Source organism: Pan paniscus, chromosome 12, assembly GCF_029289425.2.
Source record: "Pan paniscus chromosome 12, NHGRI_mPanPan1-v2.0_pri, whole genome shotgun sequence".
In the NCBI taxonomy this organism is placed as follows: Eukaryota; Metazoa; Chordata; class Mammalia; order Primates; family Hominidae; genus Pan; species Pan paniscus.
Window position 1 is genome coordinate 116513551 of NC_073261.2, and position 17997 is coordinate 116531547.

The 17997-nt window shown below is 48.6% G+C and overlaps 1 protein-coding gene across 1 annotated transcript in view; it reads right to left on the reverse strand.

Annotated features, from left to right (window-relative positions):
* Positions 1-8486: 8486 nt before the first annotated feature.
* Positions 8487-17997, reverse strand: part of GRHL1 (grainyhead like transcription factor 1) — a 50125-nt gene continuing 40614 nt past the window's right edge. Inside the window, exons 12-16 of the mRNA XM_034952595.3 lie at positions 17045-17082; positions 14346-14437; positions 13915-14000; positions 11730-11794; positions 8487-10171 (exon numbers count right to left, since the gene is read on the reverse strand). Of these exons, the coding sequence (XP_034808486.1) occupies positions 10057-10171; positions 11730-11794; positions 13915-14000; positions 14346-14437; positions 17045-17082 (396 nt within the window). The 3' untranslated portion in view covers positions 8487-10056. The remainder of the gene's footprint in view (positions 10172-11729; positions 11795-13914; positions 14001-14345; positions 14438-17044; positions 17083-17997) is intronic.

Below are 17997 nucleotides of genomic sequence, written 5' to 3' on the forward strand. Positions count from 1 at the left end.
TTCCCCCTCTGGGCCTCAGTTTCTCCATCTGGCCCATGTGGTGCAGTGGGACCGGCCCCTGCTCTGAAGGCGGGCAGCCCTGTGTCCCTGCTGCGGGCCTCTGGGAAGATTGCTTGGGCCTCAGGCTTCCTCAGGGCAGACACGAGGGGCCCACCTGTCACTGTTGTGTTGGGGACAGGTGTGCGGGAGGGGATGTCTGGGAGGCCATGCCATGCTGCAGGGAGCAGAGAAGAGGCTGAGGTGGTGGTTGTGGGCAGTAATCAGGGGGCAGAGGTCAGAGTCTCTTGTGGGAGGGGTGTGGCCCACGGACACCATCCTGTCGGCCACCAGAGTAAGTGGGTCACTGAACCTCAGCCCTCATGACGAATGACATTCAGGGAAAGCTGGGAGCACCGGCATGGTGAGGGGCTGGGGTTTCTGAGGCCTGCAGGCCTTGGGCACGACGAAGGCTCTGGTCCCACACCTGGCCCTGCTCAGGGGCACAAGGCCCCATGCCTGCTCTCCAGTGTGGCCCTTTAAACCCAGAGCAAGAAGAGGGAACGGGGTGGGAGCCTGCCAGCGACATGTGACTCATGTAAACTTCAGGGGCCTGGAATGATCTGGAGGTCAGAGCTGGAAGTAGGGGAAAGGTCGCAGCGTCGCGCCAGCTGTGGGGCTGTGGCCAAGGCCAGTGGGAGAAAGGTGGCCGGTGGCCAGCCGGGCCAGACATCCATAGGCCAGCCCTGGCCTGGCCGCCAGCCACCTGGGCCAGCTACACAGACCTGCGGACAGGCCTGGCCGGCTTCTGGTCTCTAGGGCAGGTGCAGACCAGCGTGGGGAGGGAGGGCCGTGGAAAGAGGAGGCCCCATGGTGGTGCCTCCCTCCTCCTGCTTGGAAAGGCTCCTCCAGGCCCCAGCCCTTGCTGTCCCAACAGGAGGGCATTCTGGGGCCATGCCAGGGTGCGACGGCTGGAGGGGAGGAGTTGGCTGGACAGGGGTCTGGTGGCTGTGGGGCCTCCCCATGGGGCCCCTGCTAACCATCCGGCCCTCCTCACCCATGGGCAGGGGCTCATAGAGGAGAGAGGCAGAGGCAGGAAGGAGAGCAGCGGACTGTGCTCATCCCTCAGCTAGGCCTGTCCCCTCCAGGCTGCGGCCAGGACCGCACAGCCCCCACCGAACACAGGTGCGGGACGCTCCGCCAGGCTTCTAGGTTGTTTCCAGATTGCTGCTGAGTTTGTTTCAACAGCAGATGCGGAAGCCCAGCTGCTGCCACCGCATCCCAGTGCCCTTCCAAAGCCACCTGCTGCGGACAGAAGGTTTCATACACAGAGGATTCCAGAACAACCAGAGGCAAGCCCTGGACAGGGAGAGCAGGAGGGGCTGTGCGCATGGGCTTGGCTGGCAGTCGGTAGGTGTTCACCAGGGCAAGGGCGAGGGGGGCGCTCTTGCCGGGGAGCTGTGCAGGCAGAGGTGGGCAAGGGCAGAGCCGTGTCCACAGGGACCCACTGGGAGCTGCCATCTCACACAGAGACAGGGTCCTGCCAACTCTGGATGCAGGCAGACTGGAGCTGGGGGAAGCCAGGAGAAGGAGATGGAGACAGATGTTTTCAGGTAGAGAGAGATCCAGGTCATCTTTTCATGAAAAAACCCAGCTTCATTGAAATAAAATTCATATACAATGAACTGCACCTACTTCAAGTGTACCATTTGGTAAGTTCTCCCATCTACACTCCTGAAACTGTCCTCACATCAGATACCGAACATCTCCATCATCACCCTCAAAGGGTTCTTCAAGCCCCATTTTACTCCCTCTCTCCCGCCCCGCCCCCATCCCAGGCAGCCTCCCATCTTTCTGTCGCCATAGATCAGTTTGCATTTTCTAGAGCTGTAGATGAATGGGTCACGTGGAATGTGTTCTTTTGGTCCGGCTTCTTGAGTTCCGCAGTTATTTTGAGATTCGTGTCTCTGTGTGGTCGTGGTTTGTTCCTCTCTTGCTGAGTGGTATCCACTGTATTCTTCAGCTCCTGCGGGAGCCTTGAAAACCAAAAGCCACAACCACATCAACACCCAGCAGCCTGGAAGCGCCGGGAGTGGCAGATCGGGGTTGGAGCTCCTTCGAAGGCTTAATCCTGAGAACTGTCGTTATTTCGCCGTCTGGCGGTTCCCTGGAGAACCCTACTTGCAAGCCTGCCCTCATTTGACCTGCCTGGGAGCTCCCCCCGTAAGAAAAGCCTTTCTCAAGGGGATTTGTCAAAAATGATGTGGAAGAAATTGCCTAATTTCATGGCTGAGGAGGCACATGGCCGTTGGAGCAGACACTGGGCTCACCAAAAGGCTTAGGAGGAAAAACTGGGCGGTGAAAAGTGCAGAGGTGCGTTCAGAGGCTCCAACGTGTTCCCGGGCTCCTAGGAGGCCGTGCACGTTCCCAGGCACCCGGGAGGCTGTGCACATTCCTGGGCTGTGGAAGTGCTCAGCAAGGACCTGGGGCAGCTGAGATCTCACCTCTGGGTGACCTTGACGCTCTGAGCAGCAGGAAGTGCAGGCTAGGGCAGAGATGCTGCTGGTCTGGCTGAGTGTTTAAGGTACCCCCATCACCCCACAGAGCCCTTGGCAAGGACTGGGAAGCTCTGGCGTCGAAGGCCATCTCTGTCCAATCATTAGCCACCCACCGCACTGCTGAATGGAGTTTGCAGGGTCCACACACAACACAGAAAGCAGACTCCAGAATTAGTCCAGAGAAGTCACTAACCAAACAAAACTGCAGCCACAAAACCTGGGTAAAGGGAGAATCTGATTTCCACAGTAGCCACATTATGTTGCCTAAAATGTCCAGTTATTAACAAAAACTTACCAGACATGCAAATAAACAAAAAATTATGGCCCATGCACAGGGGAGAAATCAACAGAAACCTCCTGAAATATCCCAGAGACTGGATTTATTAGACAGAGACGTTAAATCTGTTGTTTAAAACATGCTAAATAAACTAAAGGAAAGCATGTCTAAAGAATTAAAATATGAGGACGATGATCTCACTGCATAGCACCTCTGCGTCTGCAGGCCAGAGCCACCCCACCCTCCAAAAGTTGCCTGCAAACAGCTACCAGATTAGAAATCGGTCTGAGGAGGCACTAGGAGCCCCCTCAAGTCCAAGGGAGCTGGAATGAAAGCAGCAGTCAGCCTGGCCTCCGAGGAGGCGGTGGCTTCAGGCAGAGGGGGCAGTCCTCAGGCACTGTTGAGCTGGGCACACCCTGCTTTAAGGATAGATCCAAAAGAACAAAAATGACAAAGAGCCCGGCGCAGTGGCTCACATTTGTAATCGCAGTCACTCAGAAGGCCGAGGCAGGAGGATTGCTTGAGGCTAAGAGTTTGAGACCAGCCTGAACAACGTAGTGAGAACCTGTCTCTCCAAAATAATAATAATAATAGTAATAATAATAATAGTAATAATAATAATAATAGTAATAATAAGCTAGGCTTGATCCTGTAGTCTTAGCTACTTGGGAGGTTGAGGCGGGAGATCTCCTGAGCTCAGGAGTTCATCAAGGCTGCTGTGAGCTATGGCCACGCCACTGTACTCCAGCCTGGGTGACAGAGCGGAAAAAAAAAGGGGGGGGAGTTGGGTATTGGGTGTGGGATGGAACCTGGAAAGGCACAGCCTTTGTACACCGTGCAGGGCTCTGGGGACAGTCGAGAGATTGCCACTCTGTCTGCTGCTGTGACGAGTCACTGCCCACAGCCCTGGGGATGACGATCCTGCCTGGTCAGCCCTGCCCTGTCTGCCTGAAGGTGCCGGAGCAGCCTGAGGGCGGGGTTCTCCTCTTGTTTGGTCTCTCCCTCAGGGGATGCTTCCAGAGGGGCTACTGGTCTCAGGAGCAGCCTGGCAGCCTCACCCCCAGCCTGCATGGCCCGCAGGACATTTGCTTTCTCTTATCAAGACGAGCCCTGTGAACAGAGCCAAGTGCTTCGTGTGGGCGCCTGGCAACTGAGCCACCCTGCTGGCTGCCACGCTCTCCCTGTGCTCCGTCTGCAGTGACAGGGGAGGGACTCCACCAACCCACACAGACCCGATGGTGAGAGGTGACAACCTGCTAGCAGCCCTCGCTGGCTCTCGGCGCCTCCTCGGCCTCGACGTCCGCTCTGGCCGCTCGAGGAGCCCTTCGGCCCGCCGCTGAGCTATGAGGGCCCCTCTCTGGGGCTGGCCGAGGCCGGAGCCGGCTCCCTCTGCTCCCTGGGAAGTGTGAAAAGAGAGGCGCGGGCGGGAGCCAGGGGTGCGCGCGGCGCTCCTGGGCCGGCGCGGGTTCCGGGTGGACGCGGGCCCGCGGGCCCCCGCACTAGGCGTGGCCGGCTGGCGCCTGCTGGGCTTGATTGGAGGCTGGGTCCCGTGCGTGGACCGCCGTTCCCTCTTCACGGGGTCGTTGGCCACGATGGCGGGTCTCCGTCTTTCTCGCTTCCCCTCTTTTCCTCTTGGTTGTCGGGGACGAGCTCCCTCTGGGCTGCCGGAGTACCTGGGCTAGGTGCCGCAGAGTCCCCGGCGAGTGACAGTAAGAGGTGAAGCGGGCTGGGCTGCTGGGACAGGTGAGGACTTGGAGAACTTTTCTGTCTAGCTAAAGGATTGTAAACACACCAATCAGCGATCTGTGTCTAGCTAAAGGTTTGTAAACGCACCAATCAGCACTCTGTCAAAACGGACCAATCAGCTCTCTGTAAAATGGACCAATCAGCTCTCTGTAAAATGGACCAATCAGCAGGATGTGGGTGGAGCCAAATAAGGGAAGAAAAGCAGGCCACCGGAGCCTCGGAGAGGCAACCGTTTGGGGTACTCTTCCACACTGTGGCAGCTTTGTTCTTTTGCTCTTTGCAGTAAGTTTTGCTGTTGCTTACGCTTTGGGTCTGCACTGCCTTTATGAACTGTAACACTGACCATGGAGGTCTGCAGCTTCACTCCTGAAGCCAGCAAGACCAGGAGCCCACCGGGAAGAGGAATGAACAACTCTGGACACGCCACCCTTAAGAGCTGTAACACTCACCGCGACGGTCTGCAGCTTCACTCCTGAAGTCAGCGAGACCACGAACCCACCAGAAGGAAGAAAATCCGGACACATCTGAACATCTGAGGGAACTCTGCACACACCATCTTTAAGAACTCTAACACTCACCACGAGGGCCTGTGGCTTCATTCTTGAAGTCAGCAAGACCAAGAACCCACCAATTCTGGACACAACAGGACACACACATGGGAGGGGGAGGCCAGAGGGAAACCTAGCTGGCTTGGGGTGGGAATTTGAATCCCTGAGCCCATCTCCTTCTTTCACCACTTTGTCCGGTGACATTAGGACCGACCAACCAATGCCATTATATTTCTTAGTTTACAAGAAAATGTTTGAAGTTCTCATCCACAGAATCACTTAGCTTCTTGGTTTTTACAAGTGGTTGATTAGGAGTATTCAATACAGATTTTGTGTATCACTATAAACAGTTCACAGCATGGACTACTGGTGTTCTCTTTACTAACTGAAATGGTGTCATTAGCACCTTTAAATCTAATCCATTTAGAGAGCCAGTTCCGGAAACCTCAGAACCAGTTTGGAAAACTTCTGTTCTTCTGAAGCCATTTTTGGAACCACATCTGTGCTAGGTTCTCCAGGGAAACAGAACCAATATGTTTTATTTACTATGGGGACTGGCTCATATGATTCTGGAGGCCTAGAAGTCCCTCCCTCTCAAGATCTGCTGTCAGCAAGCTGCAGAACCGGGAAAGCTGGTGGTGTCAGAGTCTGAAGGCCTGAGAACTGGGTGGGGAGTGGGATAGACTAAGGGGCCTTTAGTCTCTGGGTTGGTGTGGTCCCCACAGGTGAGCCTTTCGTGGAGAAGGGTGGAGAGGGGATCTGGAAGGGCCAATAGAAGATACTCAGCACTAAGAGACCTTTGGACTCAGACCAGAACTTACACCATTCATTCATTCAGTCGGTGAAAATGTATTGACCACTGTATCAACCAGGATTGCGACACAAAAACAGATGGCACACTCAAAAGAGGATAATTCAAGAAGGGCTTCTTTAAGGGACTATTTCCCAAGATGGGAATGGAGGGGAACCTGCAGGGCTAGTGTCCTACCCTCCAGCAGGCAGCAGCTAATTCATGAGGGGATAAGGACGTGGTTGCGAGGACATGGAGGGAAAGTTCTACAGAGGAGGCACAGTGGGCTTCAGGAACACCCTGCTTGAGAGGCCTGTGAGAGGTGGGGAATCAATACCTGACCTCGCTCTCCTTCCATCTCTCCCCAACCCACAGGGGTTGGTGTGGGCCCCACAGGCGAGCCTCCCGGGGAGAGGAGTGGAGAGAGGACCTGGAGGGCCAGTAGAAGGTATGCACGCAAGTATCTACAAGGCACCAGGCATTTTTTGAGCATTTGGGATTTGTCAGCAAACAAGTCAGACAAAAAACCTTGCTCTGGTGGAGGGAACATTCTAGCAAAGGAAGGCAAATGACAAGCAGTAAGTACAATAATCAAGTAAAACAGATACCAGGTTAGAGAGTGATAAATGCGACGGGAAAAAATACAGCAGGTGAAGGAGGTTGGAGAGTAGGGGGTGGAGGGCCCACGCAGCACTTGTCCTTCACCCTGGAGGGGATCTGTTACATGCCCCAGATTGCTGGTCCCCTAGAAATTTTACTGAGGCAGGCTCTGCATTTTTGCAGGGATACTTTTCTACCGTTTGACATTCACGTAACCTCCTAACGCTGTCTGGGGAAGATGCTACCCCCTGCTCTCCCGGTCTTTCCTGCACTCTCAGCAATGGGATGGGCTGACTGATGCCCTGTGGGCTGGAAAGCTGACCACAGTTGCTGCAGACCAGACCCCCTCACATAGCGAGTGCTGGGCTGAGGAATCCAGGAGAGCCCGAGGGGGGACACTGAAGGTGTATCGTTGGCCCTGCCAGCTGCAAGTGAACTGCTTCTGATGAATTTTAATAGGGAGAAAGAAGTATTTGCTAAGAATGGCAATCCTGACACTCAGCCTTCAACTCATCTTGTTATTAATACCATCAATATCCCATGAGGCTCATAAAACGAGTCTTTCTTCTTGGAAACATGACCAAGATTGGGCAAACGTCTCCAACATGACTTTCAGCAACGGAAAACTAAGAGTCAAAGGCATTTATTACCGGAATGCCGACATTTGCTGTCGACATCGCGTAACCTCAGCAGGCCTAACTCTGCAGGACCTTCAGCTATGGTGTAATTTGAGGTCAGTGGCCGGAGGACAGATCCCGTGTACATTATGAGTGAAGTGGAGAGCTACTGCAGGGTTCTGAGCAGAGTCCTAATTTATATTTTAGAAGAATCATCATGGTTCCTAGATTAGGAATAAAACGAAGGGGCCCAGGGATGGAAACGATGAGTCCAGTTGGGTTACTGCAAAGATCCAGGCCAGAAATCCAGGCACAGTGGCACACACCTGAGTCCCAGACAATTCCACCTACTGGTCCTGCTCTGTGGCCTACTGGTCCGAGTCCAGCCCCGACTGATTTCTGAGCCTGTAATGTCTAAAAACGCTCCCTGCTGATGTTTTGCAAGTGACTGTGTTACTTGAAGGCAGTTCCTAGGATAAACTAGTCGCTTTATCATTACAGAACCATTCACTGAGCATCGACTATGTAACCAGCATTGGGTTGGGTGCCAGAGATCCAAAGCTAAGACACCAAAACCTGCTCGCCAAGAAACGAGAGGCTGAGAAGAGGGCCAGCAGGTGTCTGTCAGTACTTGGAGCCGTGAGAGCAGGGAGTGGGTGCTGGGCTGAGGAACCAGAGGTAATGGCCCTGGGGACGCCCGGGAAGAGATGAGTTTTGAGGCAAAGGTAAGTCCCGGGAAGCCAGGGGGTGAAGGAGACCCATGGTGTGAGGAAGGGCTCCCATAGAAAGGATGCGCTGGCAGGGTCCCCAGGCTTCCTGTGTGGAGCTGGACTCTGGAAGCACTGAGTGAACGGGAACCCAGGCTGCAGGAGAGTCTCCACTTTGGCCCGAGGGTTACTGTGAAAAATGCAGATGTCCCAGGAGCCCTATCAGGGAGTTTACGTCATTAATCTGATCTTGTATCCATTAAAAATATATCCTAGTGTCTATCATATTTAGGCCCTGGATTACCCTGGAATATGTTCAGGACGCCTGTTTTAGAGATTCTAATGATTTAAATATTGGTAAATTTTTAAACTAAGTATTTTCTGTTAGGCTTTTAAACACTAAGAATACTAAGATTTTAGGTATGAAAGCATTTACCTTCAGCTTTAGTGGTTAAATTTTGGTAAGAATTGGAAAATCATTCAGGGATCCCTGACTTAACAATTACGTGGATCATTTCAGGCATCAGTAAGGAAAAGTTAACATGAAGAAAACAACCTAAGCGCACACATTAAGAAATAAGCAGAAAGTGCTAGCAATGAGATGCTTTTCAGCTCTCATGTTTTACTGAGCAATGCAAAGTCAAATTGAAAAACAGGAAATGACATATTACGAAATAGACATATAAAATTTAATCCCTTTGGTTTAAAATACATCTTCAATGATACAATTAAAAATAACACACAAGACAAAATCAATTTCATAAAAAATATAAAAGTTATATGACCCATATCCCATATCTTATCTTAGAAAACCAGCAATTTAGTTCCCGTACTTCATTAGAATACTTTAACCTAAGACTGTAACTACCAGTCCATTTACACGAATGACCTAGTCTAGTTCCCTGAACCTAAAGATACCTGTGACTTTGTTATAAAATTACATATTTTAGTATTTTTATATACTTAAATGTGTACAAAATGTTCCCCTGCCATAGTAACGTATTTTTGTGAATTCATGAATGTTTTCTAGAATTGTTAACATACAAGATAACCAAAGCATGAAGGCTCTGATGCGTGATAAAATAATCATTTCTCAAAACAGGAAGATGAGAACTGCATTTCGAGTTGTATCACTTCGTACGCAATACTTGCAATCTGTGTGCTGTAATTACAGTGTTTCTTCACTCTAAGTGCATCTGACTGATACTAGCATAACAAAAGATGTGATTGCAGTAGTGTTTTTCTTTTACTTCATTTGTTAAACAGTGCAGAAATCCAAATAACAACATTCTCAACAGCAAACAGAATCTCTGTCATTTGAGAAGGTTTTGCTATGCTACGGAATGCCTGTGTTTGGAAAAACAGAGAAAAAGGTTTTTAGCGGGTTCCACTAAGCACAGTATTCTATCTGCTTGGTATACACGATCAAAAATAACTTAACCTTTGTCTAGGGAAAGTCTTTAAGGTAGCTCTTACTGCATATCTTCACTATATGTACACAGACACCATATTTATATATTATATATTTATATAAGACATGTATGTACACATTTACAGACCTTCAAAAATATATTGCACTTATATACAATGCAGCTTTATCTTAACTGATTTCATACTGTAACCCATTAAAATTCTTCATGAGAAAGGCAGTTGATATGTCCGAGAAAGTCGCAAAGGAAGATTTCAGTAACATGCCCTGTTTAGTAAACATCTGGTGGAGAGTGAGAGGGTAAGGGAGAGAGGGCTCCCCCCTGTACTCTTCAGGTGCGCTCCCGCTAACGTGAGGCAGTGGAGTTGTACTGAATTCAGGCAAGGGCACGAAATCCTTAAAGCCAAGCCTATCGCCTTTTCTGACTTCTGCTAGCGAGCAGGCCCACGACATTGTAGGCACAAGGCAGAGATCCCAATATTTTGATAAATAACGTAGCAGATGTCCTAAAGCTTCCCAGAGACTCTGTTAACTCTTGGAATAAAGTTTTCACTTTAAATCCTGTATATATCAGGAAATTCAAACATAATGGTATATGGATTTCTCTTTCATCTGAAAAACGCCAATGCAATAGATTAAATGCTACCACCAAGCCAGATGCAGCCCCGCCTCCAACCTGCAAGGAACCCCTTCCCTTGACATAGACCTGTGCTGGCGACATGGCTGACTGGAGTTACCTGCACTTGCCAAACCGTAAGATCTAGAAACACCTGCACTGAACTCCTGGGGAGCTGTGGCCCGCAGGCCTTTAGATCTCCGTCAGGGTGAGCTTGTAAGACCCCCCGGCTTCTTCAATCTGCAGCTGGAAGGTGTCCTCATTGGAGTAATGCTTCACAATGTTGTCGTCCATGTTCACCAGGATCCTGGATGGGGAGGGACAAGACCAACCAACTTCACTGCCACTTGGTCCTGGAGTCAGACCTAGATTGACCTGTTAGCTCTCCCACTTACTAGTTGCGGCATGTGAGGCAAATTATTTAAATCTCCTTAAGCCTCAACTTCCTCATCTATAAAATGGGGATAATAATAGTACCCATCTTACAGGATTGCTGAGAGAATTGAGTTAGGAGGAAATCAGGTGATATATTTATATCACAGCATTTGGAAAATGAAATATACTAGCTTATTTATGATTATTATTTCCAGCATGTATTTCATAGTAGTCACTTAGTAAATGGTACTTGGCTCATACTTGTGATCCCAGCATTTTGGGACACTGAGGCAGGAGAATCACTTGAGCCCAAGAGTTTGAGACCAGCCTGGATAACATAGCAAGATCCCATTTCTACAGAAAAATTTTAAAAACTAGCTGGACATGGTGGTACATGCCTGTAGTCCCTGCTACTTGGGAAGCTGAGGTGAAAGGATGGCCTGAGCCCAGGAGTTCAAGGGTACAGTGAGCTCTGATTGCACCACTGTACTCCAGCCTGGGCGATAGAGTGAAACCATCTCTAAATGAATAAAGCAAAAGCACATCAATAACACTAACTTACATGATGTGAAGTCACAGCCCCCTGACAAATTACACACTCCAGCAAGTGAGCCTCAAAGTTTAAATGAACTATTATCAAACAAAAAATAAAGAATACAAAAACAAGAAAATAAACAAAAATAAATTAACTACTAAGTCCAACTCTTTCCACTAGAACCATCTAGAAATTTCCCATTAGAATTTGTTTTAAAACTAAGCCAAAAAATTCTTATGCTAGCCACTGCTTATCCATGCCAAACATCATAGACAGACAAAAAAGAACTAAAAATACTGATTTCTAGACAAAGCAGCAACGTGATATAACTTGGAAATAGGATCCTGGGCAGGAGGGTAGAGCAGGGCACGGGCTGCAGAGGCAGGGAATACCAACCACGGCCCCGAAAAGCCTCTTGAACTCTGAGCCTCAGCCGCCTGTCTATAAACTATGAACAAGCCCTGAGACCAGCTCAGAAAGAAGACGTGAAGACCAAGCGCAGCACCGTGGGACGTGCCCAACCCAGTGCCCGGCTCCAACGGGCTCGACACACGGAGGTGCTGCCCTGGCCATCCTCAGTGGCGCTGGCCACACACCCTGGAGTGTGGAGCCATGGCACTGCTGCCAGGCATGTGGAGGGCAAAGAAGGTGACTTGGAGAAACAATACACAAAGATCTCCTCAAGGCAGATCAATTTTATCTAAGTAATTTCGTATATAATTTAGAAAAGCCACATTCCAGCACCCAGGTTTCTTTGGCTGCTTCTGGACTGGGCACGATGCACACGTGTCACACTGGCACAGGGTGTGTGTCACTGGCACAGGAGGGTGTCACTAGCATGCACGGTGTGTTACATCGTGCTGGGGGGTGTCAACAGCACTGGGGGGTGCGTCACACTAGCACTGCGGGGGGCATCAGCACTTTCCGAGGTACACAGGACGCAGTGGCTGCTTACCCCTTTTTACACTTCTTGAATATTTTCCCAATCTTGTCATGGGGAACATCGTATTTGTCTGAGATCTAAAAGAGGAAAGAAAAATAATTACAAAACCCTGTATCAAGGCTTTAGAAACCAAACAACAAATATATATATATATATATATATATACACACACACACACACACACACGCATAGTCACTCGACTTTTTGTTTTTCAAAAACGCAGACACAAAGACATGGAAAAGCCCTAGCTCGTGTGCTGGGGGCCTCCACCTCTCCTCAGCCCGGCTGCCCCTCACTGTAATGAGCTTCTGGGGAGCTGTGGCTGTCTTCCTTTAGGGACATAGAGGCTATTTTTAATATTTTTAAAGAGAATGGGTGAATTGCTCCAAGGACAAACAGCTGATTCACTCTAGATCAAACGTTACACTTGTCATCCAGACCATCCTCAGGCTGGCATCACCAGCTTCACCTCAAGCCACAGAGCAAAGCTCAAGGTGGCGCTGAGAAACAGAGCCTCAGGTGGCAAACCTGCAGATCCTGCCAACCTTCCAAACACGTGTTTCAGACCAGACCCCAGCTCCGAGTTCTCACCACACAAACCCTTTTTCTTTTCTGTACGAGTGGATGATAATACTTTGTGTTCTGACATGTAAGACCTGTCATGAGTTCCTTGTGAGCCATGAACAGTTATGCTGGCCCAGTAATTCTGCATCCTCTTTACTCTCCTCTTTCCCTGTAATCAGAATTTGCATGTTTTTTTTTTTTTGTTCTGTTTTTTTTGAGACGGAGTCTTGCTATGCCAGGCTGGAGTACAGTGGCGGGATCTCAGCTCACTACAACCTCCACCTCCCTGGTTCAAGTGATTCTCCTGCCTCAGCCTCCCGAGTAGCTGGGATTACAGGCGCCTGCCACCAAGCCTGGCTAATTTTTTGTATTTTTAGTAGAGACAGGGTTTCTCCATGTTGGCCAGGCTGGTCTCGAACTCCTGACCTCAGGTGATCCTCCTGCCTCTGCCTCCCAAAGTGCTGGGATTACAGGTGTGAGCCACCGCACCTGGCCAGTTTGCATGATTCTTAAGACATGATGAAGGGTCATCAAAAGGCAAGAAAAGAGAAACCCAGGGGACATCCTAGGAGGCAGGAAGTGACAGTGGGAACGGCGCTGCCTGTGCTGTGGGCAGGCAGGGATGCACTGAGTGACACCCGTGGACTTGGGGCGCCTGGCTGAGAGACCACACAGCAGCTCCCCAAACCCACGCCCCATCTCCCTGCTTTATTAATCTTCATTGCACTCATCAGTACCTGAAAAATGACCTCAACTTCTTTGCTTATTTTGGTGTCTGTGTCTTCCTAACTACAAAATAAACTCCATTCAGCACTGTGTCACTGACGCGCATAACTCCAGTGCCCGCCACAGTGCCTGGCATGAAGCAAGCCCTTTATCAAGATGTGTTAAATGAATTCAACACACTACAGTCATCAGAGGGAGCTGGGGGAGATGCTTTTAGCCCAATTATGGACACACTTTGAGCTTAAAGATCTCTACGGTCTCTAGGAGACAGGCTGGTAAATATCTGCACTCAGTGCTGATGACATGCGTTTTTCCAGGGCACAGCTGGAACGGGAAATTAACACAGCAGCCTTCCATGTTTCCTCTCTTACTGATATCCCCACAGGGAGCATGGGGTCAGTTTATTCCAGCCTCGTGCTGAGATCCTTGTAAGATGGACTTACGGCCATCACTGGTTACATGTCTACTTTCTCTGCAATAGGCTGTAGTGAGGTCTTGATACAAGTTCAGTAATTTCCTAGGATTGGGAGTTTTAAAGGTAGACTGAGGAGCCACTGTTTTTATGTATGAAGTTTTTAAGATTGTACTTGATTAAAAATCACTTTTGTTAGCTTCTAAGTGGCTTGCTAAATGGCAATCTCCCTTTAACCACGTATATAAAAATTAAACATTTCATAGGCCATCACAGATGCATTCACTTCAGTGGAACAGGTGTGACTGAGTGACTGTGTGAGTTAAGACCCCTGGGTGAGGATAAAACGTGGGACGCACGACAACTCGAGAAAGGTGTCAGGGATTCCAGAAGGTCTGACAAAGGATTTGGATCATCTGATAAAGTGTTTCCATGAAATCCTATGTACTTGTCCTTTCATTTTGTACAGGGGATTACAGAGTTGATCCTACTTACAGCTTCCATCAAGCCCTTCAAAGATGGGGTTTTGAGCATCAGGGCATCAAAGACTTCTTCTGACTCCTTTCGAACGTAGAGCAGCACTAATCAATCCCCAACCAGGAATAAGGAAGGGAAAAGAGAGGAAAAAAAGGATACAGTTCACATGAGCAAAAGAGGAAAACAGACCACGGTACCAGCTAAAATAAAAACCACATTCACATCAAGGATGACAAGCATCAGCCAATATCAATTCTGTCTTAAGGAACACAGGTTTCGGCTTCTCTGAACTTTGCTCTAAGTCCTAGCTCAAGCTAGATGTCAGTCTGATGGAAGAATTCCCAAGCAAGTGAAACTGGGAAAAATGTGCTTGAACCATTTATGCTTTTGATAGATTCTGAACTCACTTCTGATTTAAAACTCCCACTAAGAAATGGAAACCAACACACCTCTCTTTGGTTCTTCTATCCGGGCCAGCTTGGTAGAAGGAGGGACAGCAAAGTCATCTTCTGTGCCGTACGGCCCCCTTTTCAAGACAGAGCTGCAGTGATCCAAAATATGCCGTTAGTGATTCAACTTAACCAGCTGCATCAACATTAAGGTGTTTTAGAGCCTGTCATGGAACTAGATTTAAAATGACTTTCATTCTTTATCTGGTCCAGCTTCCTTATTTGTGGATGAAAAATCAGGCTGAAGGGAAGATCCTGACTCCAGGGCTCATGGATATTTACAGGCAGACATGGGACCACACTCAGGTTCCCTGCAGGTATCTGCACTCTCATCAGATAAAGCTGCCTTCTCAAAGATGAGGCGCTTTGGTTTTTTTTGTGTGTGTGAGACAGGGTCTCATTCTGTTGCTCAGGCTGGAGTGCAGTGGTGCAATCATGGATCACGGCTCACTGCAGCCTCAACCGCCCAGGCCCAAGCAATCCTTCCACCTCAGCCTCCCAAGTGGCGCACACCACCACACCCAACTAATTTTTTTATTTTTGTAGAGATGGGTTCTCCCTATGTTGCCCAGGATGTTCTCAAATTCCCGGGCTCAAGCGATCTTCCTACCTTGGCCTCCCAAAGTGCTCGAATTATAGGCATGATCCACCACGCCTGGCTGTCTGGTGCTTCTTTTCAGGAAACACTCTATGGAGGAGGTAGGATCTGAGATAACCTTGTACAGGCAGTGACAAAGGAGATGATGTTTCAAAACACTGAGGAAGTGTGAGCAGGAAAACGCAGGGCCAGCCTGGCTCAAACAGAACGGCCCACAGGAAGCCATATCTAGAAATTTCGGGAAGCCGACTCTACCGTGAATGTCCTGATCATTCAGCTCTAAGGAATTAAATTTTACATGGCAGAGAAGAGGGAATAGTTGAAAGTTCTGTGAGACTGAGTGTGGTACCCAAAGTGTGTTGGTACCCAAAGTGTGTGGTCAAGACTGGAGGGGACCCCAGGACCTTCAAGCAGAAAAACCAGGGGAAGGAGGCTGGTATAATCCGAGCACAGGATTCCACAGGTTTAAAATATGGTGGTATCATGGAAGCCAAAAGGTGAGAACAGACCAAGGAGAGTCTGAGGAGAGAAAAACTCAGATCGAACGAACGCCTGGCTACCAGGGGCACCTGGCATGGAGGGTCCAGCAGGTGGTGTCACGGCAAGCAAGAGAAGAGGTAAATAACTGAAAGTGAAGGGAGGGAGTGCTGGATTTGGAGCAGAATGGCCACTTCAGGAGCAGGGGCTGAGCCTCCGAGACTCTGCCATCTCAGTTCCTAGCACACCGCAGCCGTCTAGTGAAGGTGCCGGCAGGACTCAAGCCTGAAACACTAAGAATCAAAGGGGCAGCGCAGGCCTCGCCTTCAAAGAGAGGCACGATGGGTAACGTGTGGGGCATGAATGTCCCCAGTATGACGGTTTAAGCCCTGGGAACGGATGGAAGATGAGGGAAGAGGGATGCTGAGGAATGAACTTCCCATGGAAATCTTGGCTCTCTCCATCAGGATGCACCTTTCTGAGGGCAGATAACAGAAAGAGGGAGGCTGAGGCGGGAGGATTGCCTGAGACCAGGATCTCTACAATAATAATAATAATTAGATGGGTGTGGTGGCATGTGCCTGTAGTCCCACCTACTCGGGAGTCTGAGGCAGGAGGATCACTTAAGCCCAGAAGCTCAAGGCTGCAGTGAGCTGTGACTGCACCCCTGCACTCCTACATGGGCCTCAGAGCAAGACCCTGTCTCTAAAAGTAAAATGAAATAAAAACAAAAAGAATCTTTGCCTTGTTGAAAAAGTCCCAGAGCCATCAAGAAGGTTCTGATAGCCCAAAGAGGGGTAGCGTCAGCTCCCCTCCACTAGGCAGCATGAGTAGGGGGCTGCCCGGCACAGGAAGGCAGAGCCCAATTCTGGGACAACCTGAGCATCAAAGTAAATGACTAATGAATCACAGCTTATTGAATAAAACAGGAAACTATGAGTTCATACTGATAGCAATAAATGAATGAGTAAACTGAAAGTTTGATGGGGAATGAGATATTTACAAAGCTACAATGCACCTCCCCAGACAACACTTACTATAAAAGGGGCCACTTTGCAGTGGAGAAGCTGGAAGATACCAGCTTAATCAAGTGACCAAAGAACACCATTAGTAACAGATAAACTGACATCAAGCGCCATCTGCTAGGACACACGGAGAACCCAGCCTGGCCTCTATGACATCCCTGCCAAGCCTGGAATCTAACCATGAGAGAGCAGCAGACACACGCAAACTAAGAAGAGTCTACAAAACAGCTGGTTGTAATCTTCAAAAATATTTGGTCAGAAAAGTTAAGGAGTGGCTTAGTTCTAGACTGAAGAAGATCAACAAACATGACAAACAACTACAATGTGTGATCCTGAACTGGATCCTTTTTTGCTATAAAGGACATTATTGGTGCTAATGAAGCAATGTTAATATTCTAATCTTGCCTGTGACACAGGAGGATGTCCTTGTTGGTAGGAAATATATACCACGATATTCAGGAGTGATGGGCCATCAGGCTGGCAACTTATCCTTGATGGCTCAGGGAAAAATGAGTTCTTTGTACTGTACTTGCAGTTTTTCTACAAGTTTGAAATCATTTCCATTATTAAAACAAAACAAAACAAAACATAAATCTTACCCTTCACCCTCCAATTCTTCAGAGGCAATGGGAAGGACCTAAGACCAAAGGAATAGATTGCTTTTCAAATGTATGCTCAAAATGTTTGACCATAAATGAATTATTCCTAAAATGGAAATAATTTTGAATTTCACCAATCTAATATAAAATCCTTTAGCCTTAGTTTTCAATAACAGATTCTTACAGATGTCTTGAACTCCTTTAACTCAGTGGTTGGGCCAAATCTGGTCTAAAGCCAGTTCATGTAAATAAAGTCTTTACTGAAACAAAGCCACGCTCATTCATTCACATGCTGCTTATGGCCATGTGTGCACTAGTTCGGCAGCGCTGAGCAGCACAGTGGAGACCACGGGGCCCCAAAAGCCGAAAACCTTTACCGCCCAGCCCTTCACAAAAACAGTGTGCTAACCCCTGCTCACCTCCAGCTTCCCATTAGAAACTAAATGTACTGGCCACGGCCCCAAGAACTCTGACGAATCTTTAGTCCTTATAAATCTGTCCACAAAGTGCATGAAAGACTGTCTTTTTGATATTTATTTGCACTCAGCATAAAACCATGCTTCATTCTACTGAAGTTTCTACCCCTTGTAAGCCTTTGCCACAAAACAGGGCGTGACTATTTTTTAAAATTTACTTTTAGTTGCCAAGACATGGCCATTGGTAACTACACATGGCAAGGACGGCTCAGTAACTGGAACTGTGAGAAAAGCCTTCGGATGTTCTTATGTTATAAGAGCTCCTTAACCTAGGTATTGCCCCAAGTTAAATTTAAAAAGAGGACAGGCTCAAACTCCAAATTATGCTACTATTCTAGAATCTTTTAAATGAGCTAGGATATGTAGGTATGAAGAACGAACGAATGAATGAATGAATACAAACAGAATAAAGCTGACAGGCTGCACTGCACCTTCAAATCAACGATGCTTACCATTTTTATTGCATGGGCATCATGT